The sequence below is a fragment of the Corella eumyota genome, chromosome 1, assembly GCF_963082875.1.
Source record: "Corella eumyota chromosome 1, kaCorEumy4.1, whole genome shotgun sequence".
Classification (NCBI taxonomy): Eukaryota; Metazoa; Chordata; class Ascidiacea; order Phlebobranchia; family Corellidae; genus Corella; species Corella eumyota.
Window position 1 is genome coordinate 9,034,322 of NC_137490.1, and position 20,694 is coordinate 9,055,015.

Sequence of the window (20,694 nt, forward strand, 5' to 3'; positions counted from 1 at the left end):
GCGTTGTTCTTTACAAAATATCAAAAATAAATTAAAACGACATGATAGGTAAGTTGTCAAAACCCCCGATTTGTGACGTCAGTAATAACACGTATTTAAGTTTAGTACAAAAGTTTACTCCTGTTTTTAACAGTTTTTTAATGTTTTGTTTAATTTTATTTTAATTTTAAAGTGTTAAGTACCTTGTTAACTTATTATACATTAGGTTTGATTTTATTTTGTTCCTTTTGAAGGGGCTATTTTATCCCGTTCTTTTTTGTATTGTACGATCAAAAAATATTTAGAATCACTATTTTTTATAATTATCCGCCCAAGCAAAATTCTCTGCTACTCTCTGCCAGCTCTCTGCCAGAAAGATGGTGGTCGCATAACAATAAAAAAAATTATAATTTTTTAGTGTGATAATTAAAAAAGGTATACGTAATATTTGATTAATTAGTTCAGTTAACATTTTTATTTAGATTATGTTTGTCTATAAATTTATTTACAATAAAGATTAATTTTAAAAATAATCAAATAATTTCGAACCATTTTTTATTTATCAAATAAATCTAGTATTAGATTTGGTTTCAATATGTTTCTTTTGAAGGATATATTTTATTCAGTTCTTTTTTGTATTGTACGACTAAAAAATATTTAGAATCACGTTTTTTATGATTGTCCGCCTAAGCATAATTTTCTGGTATTCTCTGGCAGAAAGATGGTGGTTGTCAGCGTGTGAAAACGAGAAGCAGTGTTGTAATAAGATATTTCACATTGAAAATTTAACCAATTAGACAGTGGTTAAGTTGTTCTATATTAGAAATATATTCCTATTAATATGAATTTATTAGTATTAAACGTTGCATTAATGACTGTTTAAAACTCTGGGTTTGGTGACCATGCCATAACATACTTCTCGATGTGGGAAAGTCGAATGCTCGACTTAAACATAGAGTAACTTTAGTTACTTCGACCCAGTCTCGAGTTGCCTTTAGCAGTTTGGGATAATATGTAAAAAATAATTTCCCAGTAATTATACTGCTGATTGAGTGCTGGCTCAGCAGGAGTATATACCAATTATAGCGCCTTACTCAAGGGTGCTACAGCATGAGAGAGCAGTGGGGATTAAACCCACAGCCTCATGGTGGTGTAGCAAGTGTTCTTACCACTACATCAAGCTGCCGGTTATGCGGTTATCATTAATAGTTGTCCTGCTTGTGTTATGTTTTAAATCATTAAATTGATTTTGTCATTTTTTTCCGTCGCATTGGTGTAATATTTATTATATCTTATTATTCACTGTCATTGATGCGCGAAAAACCAAAATAAAAAACTGTAATTGTTAAATATTTAACTTTTGATGTTTTCACAATTGATTTCGATCATTTGGAAGTTTGGATTATCCGCTTAGAATTTTTTTAACAAAGCGCTATTTTATAATGTATATATCTTGCTAAATAGAGTAGCATAATATATAATAAGCTAACATTTATATTATTTTGTCATGCAGAAACAGGTATATAGATAATAAGTCGATCCAACAAGGCAATGGCACCAATTTTATTAAATTCGGTGATGTCATGTCCCACATTAAAAAACCTAACTAACATCAATTATGGTAAAATAAACACTGTACAACATCCTTCACTTCAACAACTCACAAAACCACATGTTGATTCATTCAATTGGTTCGCTACTGAAGGTGTTAAAATGCTTGCACGCGGAGTTGTACCAATGGAAAGTCTAGTGTATGAACATAGGCTTTCAATTTCTTTTTTAAACGCAACTATTGAAAAACCTATAGTAGATGATGGATTTAGAAATTGCCGAACGCTACAAGTTTATCCCTCAGAGAGTAGGCAGCGAGGATCGACTTATCAAGGAAAATTGCAGGTTACTGTATCATTTTCTATAGATGGAATAAACCAGGGGTTAATTCCGCGCTGTATTGGAAGTATTCCAATAATGGTAAAATCTGTAAGATGTAATTTGCATGGACTCACCCCAAAACAACTGGTAGATAGACATGAAGAAGAGGAGGAAATGGGTGGATATTTTGTAATTAATGGCAATGAAAAGGTCATCAGAATGCTTGTGATGCAACGTAGAAACTATCCTATTGGTATTGTGCGTTCAACTTGGAAGAACAGAGGGCAAAACTATTCTGAATTCGGAGTATCAATACGCTCAATGACCGTAGATCAGTCTACTGCTACAATGGTATTACACTATCTAAACAATGGAACTGTTAGTATTTGTATATATCATAGAAAAGAAATGTTTTTTATCCCTTTAGTTATTGTGCTAAAGTCTCTTGTAGCATTAAGTGACCTGGAAATTTACCAGGAACTTATTTTAACAAAGGAAAATGACACCTATTATACTGGTTGTGTGCAAAACATGCTTCGACAAGCACAGGCTTACAACTTGTTTGAGCAAAGCGACTTTTTAAAGTATTTAGGTGAAAAATTTCGCATCAAATTAAATAGAGCGGAATGGTACAATGACAGTGAAATTGCAGATTTTTTATTAAAATATCACGTTCTCATTCATTTGAAATCAAACATAGAGAAATTTCGTTTAATCTGTCTTATGACAAGAAAAGTGTTTGATCTCGCTATGGGAAAGTGCTTACCTGATAATGCAGATTCTGTACAAAATCAAGAAGTTCTTTTGCCTGGCCACCTGTTTCAAATGGTTCTAAAAGAAAAGATGCAACTTTGGCTTTTAACCTTATCAAGAGTGGTAACAAAACAATGCGAAATAGATTCAAAGAAAAATCCTAATCGACTTGGAAATTCAATAAACCCAATATTGTTACAAAATTCAATGTCCAGTGTTTCGGATGTCACTAGCTCGATGGGCTACCTCATGGCCACAGGTAATCTTGTTTCCAACACAGGTCTTGGCTTAATGCAATTTTCAGGGTTAGCTGTAATAGCTGATAAGCTAAACTTTATGAGATATGTATCTCACTTTAGGTGTGTCCACAGAGGCGCTTTCTTTGCTCAAATGCGAACTACTGGAGTAAGAAAACTTTTGCCTGAATCCTGGGGATTTTTATGTCCAGTTCACACACCTGATGGGTCTCCATGTGGACTTATGAATCACATGAGTTATAATTGTGAAGTAGTTACACATCCACTGTCGCCTGATTATATTAAATCTGTAATGCATAGTCTCGGCATGATACCTTTGGATTCAACGGAAATAAATGGTTGTAGTAAGCTTTATCCAGTTTTACTAAATGGAACCTTGCTAGGCTGGCTGCCGCATTCAGGTGCTAAAAAAGCATGTGATTCTCTTCGATCAAAAAAAACACTAGGTGAAGACAATATTCCTTGTAATATGGATTTATGTTTAATTGAGTATACTAAAAAAGTGTCCCAGTACCCTGGATTGTATTTACTGTCGGAGGAAGCTAGGTTAGTAAGACCTGTGATCAACCTTGTTACTGGTACCATAGAGATGATTGGATCATTTGAACAGGTATATATGAACATTTGTGTTACGGCAGAAGATAGTCATGAACTTACAACTCATCAGGAGCTTACACAACATTCTATTTTAAGTGCAGTTGCCTCTATGACCCCTTTTTCCGATTTTAATCAATCACCCAGAAACATGTATCAGTGCCAGATGGGAAAGCAAACAATGGGTACTCCTTGCCAAGCATTAGCCTATCGTGCCGATAATAAACTTTATAGACTGCAGACTCCCCAATCAGCATTGGTTCGACCTTATATGTATGATTATTACAAAATGGATAACTTTCCATTTGGTACCAATGCTGTTGTTGCTGTGATGAGTTACACAGGATATGATATGGAGGATGCAATGATTTTAAGCAAAGCCAGTTTTGACCGTGGTTTTGCTTATGGTAGTATTTACAAAACTGAACTTATAGATTTACGCAGCAAAATTGGTGATCCGTCAGTTGATGTTACATTCGGAACTAATCAAAATGATCCTAGGTTTGAAAAAATGAATTTAGGAACTGATGGTCTGCCAGCTGTTGGTCAACGTTTAGATAGTGGTGCAAATTACTACAGTTACATTAATAATGGAACTGGAGAAATGAAAATTGTCAAATTTAGAGGGCAAGAAACTGCTTATGTTGACAGCATTCGTGCCTTAAGCAACAACATTGGTACAGGTCGCTTTTCCAGAGTATCAATTGTGTTGCGAATTCAAAGAAATCCAACAATTGGCGACAAATTTGCAAGCCGTCATGGACAGAAGGGCATCTGTTCACAATTGTGGCCATTAAATAATATGCCATTTACAGAAAGTGGAATGCAGCCTGACATTTTGTTCAATCCTCATGGTTTTCCCTCCCGTATGACAATAGGAATGATGATAGAGAGCATTGCTGGAAAATCAGCTGCTCTACTTGGCCACTGTTATGATGCAACACCATTTGTATATACAGAAGACAAGCCTGCCATTGAACACTTTGCAGAATTGCTAAAGGTTGCTGGTTATAACTATCATGGCAAAGAAACGCTTTACAGTGGAATCAGTGGATTGGAAATGGAAGCTGAGATATTTATCGGCATTGTTTACTATCAAAGACTTCGACACATGGTTTCTGACAAATTTCAAGTTCGAACAACAGGTCCTGTTGATATGTTGACCCAGCAGCCTATTAAGGGAAGAAAGCGAGCAGGAGGAATTCGATTTGGTGAAATGGAACGAGACGCACTATTATCACATGGTTGTGCTATCACATTACATGACAGACTGTTACTAAATTCAGATTATTCTCAAGCATTCATATGTGAAAAATGTGGTGGAATTTTATCTTCCTATTTAAGAAAAGGAAACAACAAACGATCTATTAAATCCCAATTCAGTTATTTCTGTAAAACTTGCCAAACATCAGATCATATGGTGCTTGTTGACATGCCATTTGTTTATCGATATCTTGCTTGTGAATTGGCTGCAATGAACATTAAAACTGTATTAAAAGTTGCTTAAGTTTTTTAAGAATGGTATATTAAGTTGGTGAACACGCAAGGCAATTTTTTTAAAACAAATGGTTAATAGTTGTAAATTATAAAAAACTGGTTATCGATTTAAGATGTATATATACTACTTTAAACATATGGTTAAAATATTAAAGCTATAGTAAAATTCATAGCCCTTGCTTAACTTCTTTTCTATTAGTTTGTATGTCATTTTTTTAAAGGTATTGTTTTGAAACTGCTAAACAGTATATTTGCAAATTCAATAGCCCCTTTTTTACAACTTTTCATTATTTGTAAAATTTAGATGTGATGCCTAAAATCGATGGTGCCTAAATTTAGAAGTATTATAATCTAATGCTATTAAACTAAGTCATGAATATTGAGTGATTTATTTCCAATTGAAGAAGAGGTGGCACAATGAAGCGTTAAATTTTCGTTCATAATAGGGAACAGTAGCTGGGTTGAGATCTTAATTAAAGTGGTATTTACATTATTGTTGTCTTTTTTTTGTTATTAGCAGTTTTATCTTTTTTTCAATAACAAAAATTTGTGATTTATATGTATTAATTTTTACTACATTAAGGTCATACTGGAATTTGAAAAAATGTCAGTAAAAATAATTTAAATGTTTATGTATTTCTGTTTTAGAGCAATGCATGCACCACCAGTAACAAATTTATAACCTTGGGAAGTAATGGTCATCTTTTTTACAAGCTGTTTGGGTTTCATATAATAGGTTTATCATTGTGAAGGTGATTTTGTTTTTTTTAAATAATATAAGCAGTTCAGTTTTTTCGCACATTGATAAAAGTCAATTTTAAATATAATAATTAATATTACAATAAAACGAAAAGAAATGACAAAATCAATTTAACGATTTAAAATATGCAAGAGGTATTATTATTTACATAAAGATTTAAAGCATATAATGGCATGGTCATAAGTTAATAACATTAATGACTTCTTCGGCTGATAAATTTTTAGATGCCTTAAACTTGAACTATTATATAAATCACATCCTCTTTCAGTTGAACTGCCCAATTTTTTTTTTAAAGTTAGCCAAGATTCAATTTTTTTTTATTAAATTATGTCCACCTAACGTTGCGTATTATTTTTTTTTTGTTATTAGTACAAGACTCATTTATGTGTTATTTTGAAATTTATTATTGCATTTCCATAAAAATAAACACGAATAATCTTGTGAATTTAAATAACAAAATGTAACAAATTCGCAAGTCATTTAATGTAGCATTATCTGTGTGGGGATGCGTAGGAATCTCATGCAAGTAATATGACCACAAAAGGACCACTGTCATTCTGCTAGAATTTTTTTTTTTTTTAATCCTAGCAGAACTCCGCATTTTTCCGCGTAAGTGCATGTTGATATAAATTGTTAAATCGGCAATACAAAAAATTAAAAATGATAAAATAATTATTGTTCTATTAATGTTATTCTTATTGTTTATCGCAAGATGCAGATTTTTCGTTAGCGCCAATTATCGACCGACATTTTATATAATGTTAAATAAACAATATCAAAAGTTATAGTAAAATCAAAAAACAATAAAGAAACAAGATTTCGCTCCGACGCGAATTAAAATACTTTCCGACATTATGAAATAAAAAAAAAAATTAACATCATAGGAAGCGAATTAAAAAGAAGGTGTATGTTAATTTTTAAAATAAACAAATTTCGTTTACGCGAACTATCGAACGAAAACTGACATCAAATATGTCGAAAATTCGACAAATCTTTTAATTTCCGAGTTAATTTAAAATACTTTCCGACATTATGAAGTTTAAAAAAATTTAATCACAGCTAGGAGCTGCAATTATAAATAGGTTTGCGCAGTTTTAAGTTGCACATTTTGCGTTTTTGCTAATTATCGACATTTTACATATCATAAAAGAAACAACATCCCGCTCCTTTAGGCGAAAAACGAAACCCACTCTCCTGCAGAAACTACTTTCCCAAAAAAATATACGAGCCAAATTCTATTCATAAATAAATAATTATAAATTAAAATAGCAGGCAAAGTTTAAAGCGAAACAACCTTTGTTTGCAAAAGTTATAGTAATTTCAAAAAACAATAAAGAAACAAGATTGCGCTCCGACCCGAATTAAAATACTTTCCGACATTATAAAATTAAAAAAAATTTAACATCATATTAAACGAATTAAAAAGAAAGTGTATGTTAATTTTTAAAATGAACAAATTTCGTTTACGCGAACTATCGACCGAAAACTGTTAACAAATATGTCAAAAATTCGACAAATCTTTTTATTTCCGAGTTATTTTAAAATACTTTCCAACATTATGAAATTGAAATAAATTTAACACCATATTAAACGAAATAAAAAGAAGGTGTATGTTAATTTTTAAAATGAACAAATTTCGTTTACGCGAACTATCGACCGAAAACTGTTAACAAATATGTCGAAAATTCGACAAATCTTTTTATTTCCGAGTTATTTTAAAATACTTTCCGACATTATGAAATTAAAAAAAAAATTAACATCCTATTAACCGAATTAAAAAGAAGGTGTATGTTAATTTTTAAAATGAACAAACCTAGTTTACGCGAACTATCGACCGAAAACTGTTAACAAATATGTCGAAAATTCGACAAATCTTTTTATTTCCGAGTTATTTTAAAATACTTTCCGACATTATGAAATCCAAAAAAATTTAACACCATATTAAACGAATTAAAAAGAAGGTGTATGTTAATTTTTAAAATGAACAAATTTTGCTTACGCGAACTATCGACCGAAAACTGTTAACAAATATGTCGAAAATTCGACAAATCTTTTTATTTCCGAGTTAATTTAAAATACTTTCCGACATTATGAAATTAAAAAAAATTTAACATCATATTAAACGAATTAAAAAGAAAGTGTATGTTAATTTTCAAAATGAACAAACTTAGTTTACGCGAACTATCGATCGAAAACTGTTAACAAATATGTCAAAAATTTGACAAATCTTTTTATTTCCGAGTTATTTTAAAATACTTTCCGACATTATGAAGTTTAAAAAAATTTAATCACAGCTAGGTTCTGCAATTATCTAAAAGTTTGCGCAGTTTAAAGTTGCACATTTTGCATTTTCGCTAATTATCGACATTTTAAATACTATAAAAGAAACAATATCTCGCTCCTTTAGGCGAAAAACGAATCCCACTCTCCAGCAGAAACTACTTTCCCAAAAAAATATACGAGCCAAATTCTATTCATAAATAAATAATTATAAATTAAAATTGCAGGCAAAGTTTAAAGCGAAACAACCTTTGTTTGCAAAAGTTATAGTAATTTCAAAAAACAATAAAGAAACAAGATTTCGCTCCGACCCGAATTAAAATACTTTCCGACATTATGAAATTAAAAAAAATTTAACATCATATTAAACGAATTAAAAAGAAGGTGTATGTTAATTTTCAAAATGAACAAACTTAGTTTACGCGAACTATCGACCGAAAACTGTTAACAAATATGTCGAAAATTCGACAAATCTTTTTATTTCCGAGTTATTTTAAAATACTTTCCGACATTATGAAGTTTAAAAAAATTTAATCACAGCTAGGAGTTGCAATTATAAATAAGTTTGCGCAGTTTTAAGTTGCATATTTTGCGTTTTCGCTAATTATCGACATTTTAAATACTATAAAAGAAACAACATACCGCTCCTTTAGGCGAAAAACGAATCCCACTCTCCAGCAGAAACTACTTTCCCAAAAAAATATACGAACCAATGTTAAATTTTTTTTAATTTCATAATGTCGGAAAGTATTTTAATTGGGTCTGAGCGAAATCTTGTATCTTTATTGTTTTTTGAAATTACTATAACTTTTGCAAACAAAGGTTGTTTCGCTTTAAACTTTGCCTGCAATTTTAATTTACAATTACTTATTTATGAATAGAATTTGGCTCGTATATTTTTTTGGGAAAGTAGTTTCTGCTGGAGAGTGGGTTTCGTTTTTCGGCTAAAGGAGCGAGATATTGTTTCTTTTATAGTATTTAAAATGTCGATAATTAGCGAAAACGCAAAATGTGCAACTTAAAACTGCGCAAACTTTTATATAATTGTAGAACCTAGCTGTGATTAAATTTTTTTAAACTTCATAATGTTGGAAAGTATTTTAAAATAATTCGAAAATAAAAAGATTTGTCGAATTTTCGACATATTTGTTAACAGTTTTCGGTCGATAGTTCGCGTAAACAAAATTTGTTCATTTTAAAAATTAACATACACCTTCTTTTTAATTCGTTTAATATGGTGTTAAATTTTTTTGGATTTCATAATGTCGGAAAGTATTTTAAAATAACTCGAAAATAAAAAGATTTGTCGAATTTTCGACATATTTGTTAACAGTTTTCGGTCGATAGTTCGCGTAAACTAAGTTTGTTCATTTTGAAAATTAACATATACCTTCTTTTTAATTCGTTTAATATGATGTTAAAGTTTTTTTAATTTCATAATGTCGGAAAGTATTTTAATTCGGTCGGAGCGCAATCTTGTTTCTTTATTGTTTTTTGAAATTACTATAACTTTTGCAAACAAAGGTTGTTTCGCTTTAAACTTTGCCTGCAATTTTAATTTACAATTACTTATTTATGAATAAAATTTGGCTCGTATATTTTTTTGGGAAAGTAGTTTCTGCAGGAGAGTGGGATTCGTTTTTCGCCTAAAGGAGCGGTATGTTGTTTCTTTTATAGTATTTAAAATGTCGATAATTAGCGAAAACGCAAAATGTGCAACTTAAAACTGCGCAAACTTATTTATAATTGCAGCTCCTAGCTGTGATTAAATTTTTTTAAACTTCATAATGTCGGAAAGTATTTTAAAATAACTCGGAAATAAAAAGATTTGTCGAATTTTTGACATATTTGTTAACAGTTTTCGATCGATAGTTCGCGTAAACTAAGTTTGTTCATTTTGAAAATTAACATACACCTTCTTTTTAATTCGTTTAATATGATGTTAAATTTTTTTTAATTTCATAATGTCGGAAAGTATTTTAATTCGGGTCGGAGCGAAATCTTGTTTTTTTTATTGTTTTTTGACTTTAATATAACTTTTAATATTGTTTATTTAATATTATTTAAAAGGTCGATATTTTGCGCTAACGCAAAATCTGCATCTTGCGAAATTATTGGTTTATTATCCGAGTCGACATCGGGATAAACAAAGAGAATAATATTAAAATTCATGTAACAATAATTAATTTATCATGTTTAGTTTTTTGTATTACCGATTTACCAATTTATATCAACATGCACTTACGCGGAAAAATGCGGAGTTCTGCTAGGATTAAAAAAAAAAAAAATTCTAGCAGAATGACAGTGGTAAATTACCAGATTAAAGTTTTTTTAGGAATAATACTCATGACGTAAAGTGACCCTATACTTAACATAACCTCTTAGATAATAATATAATATACCGATTTTGATGATTTGACAAATAGATGTATGAAGAACAAATACCATATCGGAATAAAATCTGGTTTTCAGTATTAATTTTAAAAGATTAAGATCGTAATCGACAGAATAGAATCAAAACCGACGGAATAAGATCACAACCGACAGAATAAGATAGCAATCGACGGAATAAGATCACGACCGACGGAATAAGATCACAATCGACGGAATAAGATCACAACCGACAGAATAAGATCGCAATCAACGGAATAAGATCACAACCGACAGAATAAGATCGCAATCAACGGAATAAGATCACAACCGAGGGAATAAAATCGCGATCGACGGAATAAGATCTAAACCGACGGAATAAGATCACAATCGACGGAATAAGATCGCAATCAACGGAATAAGATCACGACCGACGGAATAAGATCACAATCGACGGAATAAGATCACAATCGACGAAATAAGATCACAACCGACGGAATAAGATCGCAATCGACGGAATAAGGTCATAACCGACGACTAATATTACTTTTAAAAATAAAGGGCGTTTCCCAGAAGAGGGTTTGGGTAAGGGGTTAATAAAAATTGTCTTATTAAGTATTTGGTTTTAAATTAACAGACAGTAATCTTATATAAACAGCCAATGCGATTTTCGCGTTTTTTTATATTTTTTTAAATTGTAAACTTATTTCTTCGATTGAGATTTTATTCCATCGCTTGTGATCTTGTTCCGTCGATTGTGATCTTATTCCGTCGGTTGAGATCTTATTCTGTCGATTGTGACCTTATTCCGTCGGTTGAGATCTTATTCCGTCAGTTGCGATCTTATTCCCTTGGTTGCGATCTTATTCCGTCGATTGTGATCCTATTCCGTTGGTTGTAATCTTATTCCGTCGGTTGTAATCTTATTCCGTCGGTTACGATCTTATTCCGTCGATTGTGATCTTATTCCGTCGGTTGTAATCTTTTTCCGCCGGTTGCGATCTTATTCCGTCGGTTGCGATCTTATTTCGTCGGTTGTGATTTTACAGCCAACTTGAGATAAGTCTGATAGGAGAATCTTATAGCAGTTTTTATTTAAATAAGTTTAATATTATTTTCACTATGGATGCAGTTACTACTGTGATGCTATTCTGTCAAAGTTTTTATTCATTTGAGTTGATATAAATACGTTAGTTGTTCAATTCTTGAGTGATACCATTCTTGTAATGATTTTGTTACTGGCTTTATCTAATTACGGTAAACGAAATTTTTTTCCTAAAATATCTAAATCCGTTTATGATCTTATTGATGGCATCCATTTGTGTGTACTTTCTCCATCACATGTTGTGTGTTTAACACGTGTTTAAAATATATTATAAATTCAAGTGTTAGTGGGACAAGAAATTATTTTACATTTTTTCTTATCTTTTTTTCCTTCACTTCCGTTATCTTGCCTATTACGCCTTTTCGCATTCCCGGTCTTTTCTTCATTCTTTTTAGTGCCTTTTGATAAATGATTTAATTGAGCCATTTTTGAAAATCTGTCGTTTTTAGGTAACGATAAAGTTCAAACGTTAAATAAAATGATATACTGCAGTTAAGTGTTAAGTTAACGAAGTACGAATTGTCCAATCACGTATTTCGCTAAAAACCTCGGGATCCCAAATTTTCTTTCGACCATCCTAAATATGTATTTGTAACAGGTATCTTTAATCCGACAGCGTGGTGTAGTGGTCACAACCCTACCATACACAAGGTCTTAGGTTCGATTCCTAGTAATTCCATGCTGTAGCGCCTTTGAGTATGGCGCTATAAACGGTCCTGCTGAGCTAAGAATAATCAGCGGCATATTTAACGGGCAATTATAATCTATATCCCCAACTGCCACAGGCATCACGAGAGTGGGTCGGGGTAACAGTTGTTACTCTATGTTTAGGTTGCGCATTCTACCTTGCCACATAAAGGATATAAAAAAGTTAACTAACGAAGTTCGATTGCGGTTAGTATGGTTATTTGTAGCAATTTTGGCAAAAAATTATTATTTTTATTAAATAAAAAATTAAATTTGTTGAAAAGTAAGAATGTAACGCTTTATATATTTTTTTCCTAAATTTTAATTTTTTTTCCAAATTTGTAGGAAAATTAATTTTATAATACAACAAAATTAATTTACAATACTAGCGAATGACGTTACTAAAAAACTCCGCTTTCTGTTATTGCATTCCGCCATTACCATGGGTCCTTGTTTGTTGTGTGTGTTATCAACCTTATGAAATTAGCTTGTTAGATTGAATGATCGAATGGACAGTCTGACAGTATGGATCAAATTAGTCGCATGTGTTAAGTGTTAATTTTATATTTACCGTAATTTTAGTGCAACTTAGTTGGTTTTGTAATTTATATTTGACACTCAATATATGATATACACCTTTTATTATCTATCGATCCTTTTTTAACATCCGACACCACAACTGCATAAGGTTGAATTCTGATCCGTGTTTTACTATTCCGTTATTCGCATTTTTTTTATTATGGCAGCTGTTATTTATTTTTTTCGATTAACAGGTTAAGGTGTTAATAGTTGAAATTTTTAGTTGCCAAGCCAAACTGTCAAGATTAACAAATTAAACCTTATTTTGTCATTTTTTTAGACTTTATATTTTGTAGGCCATAGAATAAGGATATTATTGACTTGTTTAATCTGTTAATTAAAGATAATAACTACAGATTTTTTATATTACTTTACAGACTGTCACAAGTAACAATTTTAAATAGAAAAATTCGTAAATAATAAGTAATTAATATATTTGCAAAAGAACATTTGGGATATTCAAGGTAAGACATTTTTTAACAGTTCAAATAATACCACTTTATTCGGCGGACATTTAGGGCTGTAGTTTTTGTTTTAAAACCACAAGGTTAAAGGCCGTCAAACAATTATTTTTCGCGTAGTAATAGACGTTACTGGAGACGATTTTCGAAGTAAAATAAGCATAAAACCATTATTTTAACATATAAATAATTTGCAAAAACAGAAATTTTGCCAAAAAATGTTGTTATTTAATAACTGTGTGAAACTTGATAATTTAAACCCATAAACTAAACATGCAAATGCTTAAACTTTTTCTGTTTCTTGTTAAACTTTATCTGAACACACAAATACATGACTCGTTGATTTAACTGTTTCAAAGGAATAATATGTTACTTTCATTTGGACTTATATCTGTATCACAGTCTAGCCTATACAAAATAAGTCCAATTTTTACCTTCATCCTATAATTGTAAATGGGGGTAATTATTGGACACTTGTGGATACATTATATTTGCTTTTTAGAATGGCCTGGAAAAGAGATAAGGGAGGTAATAAGGAAACACGAAGCTGTAGGCACAAGTGTTATAAACTTATCCAATATGTATAACAAACCAAAATTAACAGTAAATTTATCTTAGTAATGAAGGTACATACATACCAAGGCATGGTGTAATGTCTGTATTTATCACTATTTAATGCAAACAATTAAAATAGTGTATAAAAGATTTGGCATCAGCTAGATTTGCTTTAACCTTAAAGGATATTACAAGTTAAGTTTGCAGTTATATAGCCTACAACAAATTAAAAGACGCCAACAAAAGACTTAGCTCTATGTAGACAACTCTTTAAAAAAGGAAAATCTTTACATGGATAAATAAGCTAAGCATTTTCTTGAAGATTCTGGTGGTCCTACAAAAAGTTGGTGACTAGACTGCCTAAAAACTAAAATTATGGCAAAAGATCCCCTTTTATCGCACAGATTTTAGGTAGTTATTAAACATAATCTAAAATTCTAGGCAAACATGTGTAGATAGAGATTTAAATAGTATTTCTTCTTAATGTTGAATGATAACACTTTCTTCGGAACAAAAAATATTTTATTTTAAATTTAAAACAAAAAAGTCATGGTCAAGTTTGTCAAAATTGTTCAATAATTACCTCCATTGACTATAGCTTTCCACAAAAAAAAATTTAAATATAAAATTTTTCGCAATAATTAAAATGTTTAAAAAAAATAAGAATTCATCCAATGTGTCTATGCCTAAGTGTCCATGGACTGAAATTTCTGGTTGCGATTGTAAATTACTTGTTTTTATTAAGTGGCTCTGCTAGATGTTAAAGCAACAACTAGTTTATGTTTGTAGTATAAATTTAAAGCAGTTTTAACAACTTAAACTGGTATTATGTCTTTTTGGCTTAAATATGTTTTATTAATGTTTTAATGAACTGTTTATCTTTTAGATGCTAGCTTCACCAACGAAAATCACTTTTAAGAATACAACTAAAATGAGTTTAAATGCTCGGTAAGGTTTTATCCTATTTCTATTGTTAATCTTAACTAATATTTAGTAAAAAATATAAGATTCTATTTTATTTTTATTTTATTTATTAAATTTTTTGATTAAAACCCTTTAACGTAACCAATTAAGTTGCACTGAAATTGTGGTAAATATTAAATTTACAGGATTAAATGGATCAAATAGTTATCGAATAAGTTGCATGTATTGCATGTATTAAGTGAATTCTGAATGGGTGAAGATTGGGTTTGATCCATGGGATCCTTTTGTTTTATTTGATCCATGTGATCCATTTAATATATACACATAATTTAATATTTTATAGGTACCCCTGAAATTGTGGAAAACTTTTATATATAAAATTTTTATTTTTTATTGTTATGAAAAATTGACGTTTTTATTCCATATATGTAATAAACATAAAAATATTATTATCTAGAAACATTAAATATAAAAAAAACTTAAAAACAAATAATTTTAAAAAAACAAATTTTTTTCGACTTTTTAAAGTTTTACAACAATAATGAAATCACGACCTGTCACAACACCCCAAACAGTTAAAATGCAAGCTTCCACTGCCAGATTGGCGAGTGAAAAGAATCGAAGACTTGCTCAGCAGATGGAGAGAAGACCCGCTGTGGAAGAGGCACTCGGTGGTGGAAAGAAAGCAAAACAACCTGTTGCACCAGTGCAAGCAAGGATAGCTCCAGCAAAGGCATGTGTTTTTGTCATTACTCTATATTTTTAAGTTAAAATTGTACAAATAATAAACTACAACAAAGTGAGCAAAAATGGGTAAATAAAGTATTTCTTATTTGTTTTTATTATTAATTAAGTAGCATAAAATTTTGTTTGTTATCCCAACCAAGTCTTGAATTCTTTGATTCTGAATTGACATTTTAAAATGTTATTAATTTGCTAGTTCGCTTTGATATTAAGGGGGTTTGTACATTTTTTGCCATATAGTGGGGACCAAACCCATGACCTCGTGTAGTTCTAATGACTTCACCATAATGTCGTTTAAATTTGATTTTTACTAATCATCAATTCTGTTAAACAGGTGTCTGTGTTAGACAGACTTGGTAATAGAGGTAGTGCCAGAGGACGAGGAACATCTGTTAATGCTCAATCTACACGAGGTTCAAGTAAGTTTGATAAGACTAGTTTTTTATTTTTAAATTGCAAGCAGATTGTAGTACAACAACTAAATTAATAAATCATAAATCAAATATAACTTAGTACAAAAGCAGAAATATCAGACAATTAATAGGCTTAGGCTTGAACTCTCTGTAGTCCAAGTTATTTGATTTTTATTTGTTAATTTGTGTTAGTTTTGGATGTTTAAAAGTTAAATATAAGGCTGATTGTATTATATGCGTAACAGTCACATTTTTAATAAAGTAGTGTTATACTGTTTACTTTATTTTAGTTGGAATCGCATCTCGAATTGGAGGTGTCAGAAGGGGACAAGCTGCTTTTAATGGAAGCCGAAGAGGTAAAAATACCATCTTAAAAAATTTAAAATTCAGTTTTGCACTTAAAATACAAAAAAGCATTTTAATTTCTTTAACAATTAATTTAAAGGTAGTTTTTTTTCCGTAGTACCACTTCACATTTATTACCAAACAATATTACAGACCCCTTACCTTTTCTTTTAAAAAAAAACAAATGCCTAATCTGAATTCACTAGCTTAAAAAAGTTTTCAATTCATGTATATTTAATACTGACATTTTTATATTATAAAGGTGCAACAGGAAGAGGTCGGGGTGCTTTTAACAAGGCAAGGGTGGGTAACAATACCCGGGGGCGACCTATCAACCGAGGCAAAAGAGGGGGTGGTAATTTCCGGGGGAAGGGTAAAACTCAACCTGCCAACAAAGGTGACCTTGATAATGACCTTGATAGCTACATGTCCAAAACCAAGGGTAGCATGGATGCAGAATTAGATGCTTATAGAGCAAATGCGAAATGATGCACGAAAGAAGCAATTAAAAAACAATCATTTTGTTATTCAAGTTGCAATTCTCTTAATTTGGGGACAAAATTGTCTTTTATTATATTGAAAGCATTTGTCGTTGTTAAGGATATTTGTGATAACCATTCCTGTTTGGAATTTTAGCTGTAATGTAATTAGAGGGTTTTTATTTACAATCTACACGTTTTTATAGTAACTTTAAAATACAAACAACGTATTAGTTTTTAAAAGCAATGAAAGTTCTTCCTCAGAAAGAAATAGTATTTGTAAACTAAGTAAGTGTTTTACTCGATATGGATTATATCAAAAGGATTAACAGCTTCCATCTGCGTTTAAATAAAATTGTATAAGTACAAAAATCAGTTTTAAGTTTGAAATAAAAATTAGCATCACTATTACACAAGTACCACGATGCTATCCTCACTGTCAGAGAATGAAAAAGCTTTCTTGTATCTCGAGCGCTTCAGGATTAAAGCCGTGCAGGGGTCTACAGATAGAGGTTCGTCTCTCTTGAAAGTGTATTTGCAATCAAACTAAACGTCAAATAAATAAATTACACCAATTATATAAAAAAATCACTTCATCATTTTAATATTATTTTTAAGGGTATGCTGGATATGCATTTGAACCTTTTGGAAGCTGTAAAATATTCAACCAGTGTGAATTTATCGTCGTATACTTTTACGCTTGACCAATTTTATGTTCTTTCTTTAGCCAAGTGTTGTCAGAGATAAGATATAAATTTAGCGTGTTAGTTTTATCTATTTTAATCTAGTCTAATCTTATGTTTCTTTTTATGTACCTTGTGTAAATTAAGTATAAATGATAAACTAAATTACCAAACCAACGAGATTTTACCATACCGATATATTGTTCAACTGGGCTTTGTCTTAAAATAGTTTGGTAAGCACGTGTTTTATAATGTTTTCAATACTGTTGATTTGAGTGTTGTATAATGTTTACTGTTATCTTAAGATAATTGTGTAGGATATTTTGGATTTTAAGTAGCTTATATATGTTTCTTTGTCTTAGAAACCGTATTTTTCATCGATCTGTGTGCACCGTTTTTCGTTATAAGAATTGTGTTGAAATTGTGTTGTCCTATTGTTGCGTCATATGAAGCGCTAACAATAATAAGTTCAAAGAAAGTTAAACTGGTGTGATTGATGTCTAAACAAGTTAATAACTAAGTCTGGTGTTGGTAATTGATTATTTCTGCTACTCGTCTGAGTGTATCAAAGCCGCACTTGCTGCAAGGACGACGTAACATCATTTCAAACTATTTTAAACTATAGAGTTTAATTTTAGTGCTGTTAAGCACGTTTCAGACTACTGATTAAATATGGAATCAAAAGATGCTGTTGTAGAGCTATTGGGCTCAATACAAGACAAATACAACCGAGCAGAACAATTTATGGCAAAACCTGACAATGAGCTCAAGTTTAGGGAGTTGTTGAAGGAAGTTGACGCAGAATTCTACAAAGTAATGAGCCTTTGTGATTCAATGACATCAAGCCAATCCATGCCAGAAACTGTGTCTAAGAAAAAGGATTGTAAACGGGGAAAGGCTGAGTTTGATGTTAAGGTTACTTAATGGCTGGCAAACTATATTGGTGCTGAGCAAAGCAGTGGTTTGTTGCCCGAAGAATTGTTTCATCTGGAACATTTAAATAGACCACCAAGTATTTGTTCTCGTCGTCAAGTTCTAGTTCATGTAAAAGTTTGTGCCGTCAGTCAAAGGTGAAACTTAAGTTGGCATTGTTAGCTAAACAGCATGCTCAAGAAAGAATGTTGGAGCAACAAGCAGAGGCTGAGCAAAAGGCTGCTTCTGAAATGAGAGAGGCTGAACAAAGAGCTGCCTCAGAAATGAGAGAGGCTGAACAAAGAGCTGCCTCTGAAATGAGAGAAGCTGATCGTAAAGTAGAGTTTGCTCAAGCGGAGTCTGATGCATGGGATGACAATGTATCTGAGAATGAAATAGTGTTTTCAATCCAGTATACAGATGCAAAATTGCCAGCAACGATTAAGATTGATTCAGTTTTACCCCAACCAAGTCCGAATACTTCCAAAAATGTTCCAATACCCACAAATAAGGAACAATCCGTCAAGCAATCAATACAAAATCAAGCCACTTCGCAACCTATTTCGCATAAGAAAGATTTTCCCCCATTGATAGAAAGGAAACCTCTCAAACCAATAATTCAAGTACAACAATCAAATTATGGAGATTTCAAGCCCCAATTACCCAAAGAAACCCCATACTTTTCAAGGTCGCCACCAATTCCACATTCCAAACCCCACTACTGTCCTTACCCTGAGGAAGTTTATTCTGCCCCAGCGAAACCCCGAATGACCGTTTCAGCTTGCAATAACACAGAAGTTAAGAGAATATTACCAAATCCGGTGATTAAAAAATTTGATGGAGACCCAATGAAGTACAGTTTGGATAAAGTTTTAATATCCAGCAGTTTAAATAGATCTGAGTTGTGCCAAGCGGAAATTGAATTGGTGAAGTATACCCAACGAACGAATTTTCCTGTCTTGATGAAAATATTGTCTCAGAAAAATATAAAGCTGAAAAGAAATATGTGTTCGAAATCAGTCTACAATTTAAGTCCAGTGTTGATGAATGGCATGCTTAGAGTTGGTGGAAGACTAACTAGAGCAACGATCGACTTTAACTTAAAACATCCGGCCATTTTACCACATGATTCCCATTTAACAAAGTTGGTAATTGATTGGCATCATCGCAAATCAGGCCACTCTGGACTAAATTATACTTGGAATTCAATTCGAAGTCTTTATTGGATCGAAAAGGAAAGCTCTGTTATTCGAACTGTCTTAACCGATGCCTGCCCTGTTGTCGCCGAAGCTCTAGAAATGGAAAGCAAATGATGTCAGATTTGCCAAAGGCTCGTTTGCAGGGTAATGAGCCTCCTTTAAGTTACACTGGAGTGGACCACTTTGGGCCGCTACTTATTAAGCAAGGCCGAAGCCAAGTAAAGAGGTATGGTTGTCTTTTCACATGTATGACAACACGTGCCATATACTTGAAAGTAGCTCACAGTCTGTCAACTGACTCCTTTATTTCAGCTTTAAGGAGATTTATTGGAAGAAGAGGACGAGTTAATGAAATATTTTCTGATAATGGCACTAATTTTGTGGGTGCCGAAAGAATTCTTCGAAAAGCTATTCAGGGCTGGAACAGACGTCAAATTGAAAATTACCTGCAGCAACAGGAAATAGTTTGGACGTTTAACCCACCTGTTGCTAGCCACTTTGGAGGAGCTTGGGAGCGTATGATCAGAACCGTTAGAAAAATATTGTCATCACTTTCAACTCAAAGAATCCAAACTGATGAAATGTTACACACACTGTTCGTTGAAGTAGAGGCAACTGTGAACTCTTGACCTTTGACCCCTCTAGCTTTCACGAAAGGAAATGCAAAGGCGTTATCGCCTAATGATTTACTTATGCCAAAGCCAACCCATGGTTTGCCCCCTACTTTAACTACTGAAAGGGATTGTTACGCCCTGCAATGCTGGCGAAATACTCAATATCTAGCAGATGAGTTCTGGAGGCGCTTTGTTAAAGAGTATCTTCCTTTGATAACTTCACGTCAAAAATGGCATGTGCGAAAATGCAACTTTATGATCAACGATATTGTTCTTCTTGTGGATAACCTAAGCCCACGTTGCCAGTGGCAACTTGGTCGGATTACAGCAACTTATCCTGATTCAACTGGAGTGGTGCGATCAGTGTCTGTTAAGACTGCAAACAATGAGGTGAAGCGACCGATTGCAAAATTGTGCTTGATCGTCGAGGCGGATAAAGTGTTGTGCAGTGAACCCCCTAACTGGATGCAAAATGACCAACATGGTAATCGAGGTTCGCTAGAGCAGGTTCAAGTGGGTCCAGGTTCTCTAGAGGAGGTTCAAGTGAGTCCAGGTTTGCTAGAGGAGGTTCAAGTGAGTCCAGGTTCGCTAGAGGAGGTTCAAGTGAGTCCAGGTTCGCTAGAGGAGGTTCA

General features: G+C 32.2%; 3 protein-coding genes across 4 annotated transcripts; all 3 read left to right on the forward strand.

The window, feature by feature from the left end:
• Positions 1 to 808: 808 nt before the first annotated feature.
• Positions 809 to 10,832, forward strand: LOC145757815 (DNA-directed RNA polymerase I subunit RPA2-like). Of its 2 annotated transcripts, XM_082572470.1 has the most exons (3): positions 809 to 5,433; positions 5,601 to 5,704; positions 10,419 to 10,832. In XM_082572470.1, exon 1 carries the CDS (start codon positions 1,531 to 1,533, stop codon positions 4,960 to 4,962), a length of 3,432 nt encoding a protein of 1,143 aa, XP_082428596.1. In that variant the 5' UTR covers positions 809 to 1,530; the 3' UTR covers positions 4,963 to 5,433; positions 5,601 to 5,704; positions 10,419 to 10,832. The 2 variants fall into 2 exon arrangements, with proteins under 2 accessions (XP_082428596.1, XP_082428595.1); XM_082572469.1 differs by lacking the exon at positions 10,419 to 10,832 and having other exon boundaries at positions 5,601 to 6,116.
• Positions 10,833 to 13,059: 2,227 nt separating this feature from the next.
• On the forward strand, positions 13,060 to 16,915 carry LOC145758232 (uncharacterized). The gene is made up of 6 exons (XM_082572497.1): positions 13,060 to 13,197; positions 14,636 to 14,697; positions 15,202 to 15,406; positions 15,752 to 15,836; positions 16,121 to 16,186; positions 16,438 to 16,915. The coding sequence occupies exons 2-6, from the start codon at positions 14,636 to 14,638 to the stop codon at positions 16,662 to 16,664; spliced, it is 645 nt and encodes a 214-aa protein (XP_082428623.1). The 5' UTR covers positions 13,060 to 13,197; the 3' UTR covers positions 16,665 to 16,915.
• A 2,646-nt stretch (positions 16,916 to 19,561) lies between these two features.
• On the forward strand, positions 19,562 to 20,077 carry LOC145756320 (uncharacterized). The gene has a single exon (XM_082572362.1). The coding sequence runs from the start codon at positions 19,562 to 19,564 to the stop codon at positions 20,075 to 20,077; it is 516 nt and encodes a 171-aa protein (XP_082428488.1).
• Positions 20,078 to 20,694: the final 617 nt, after the last annotated feature.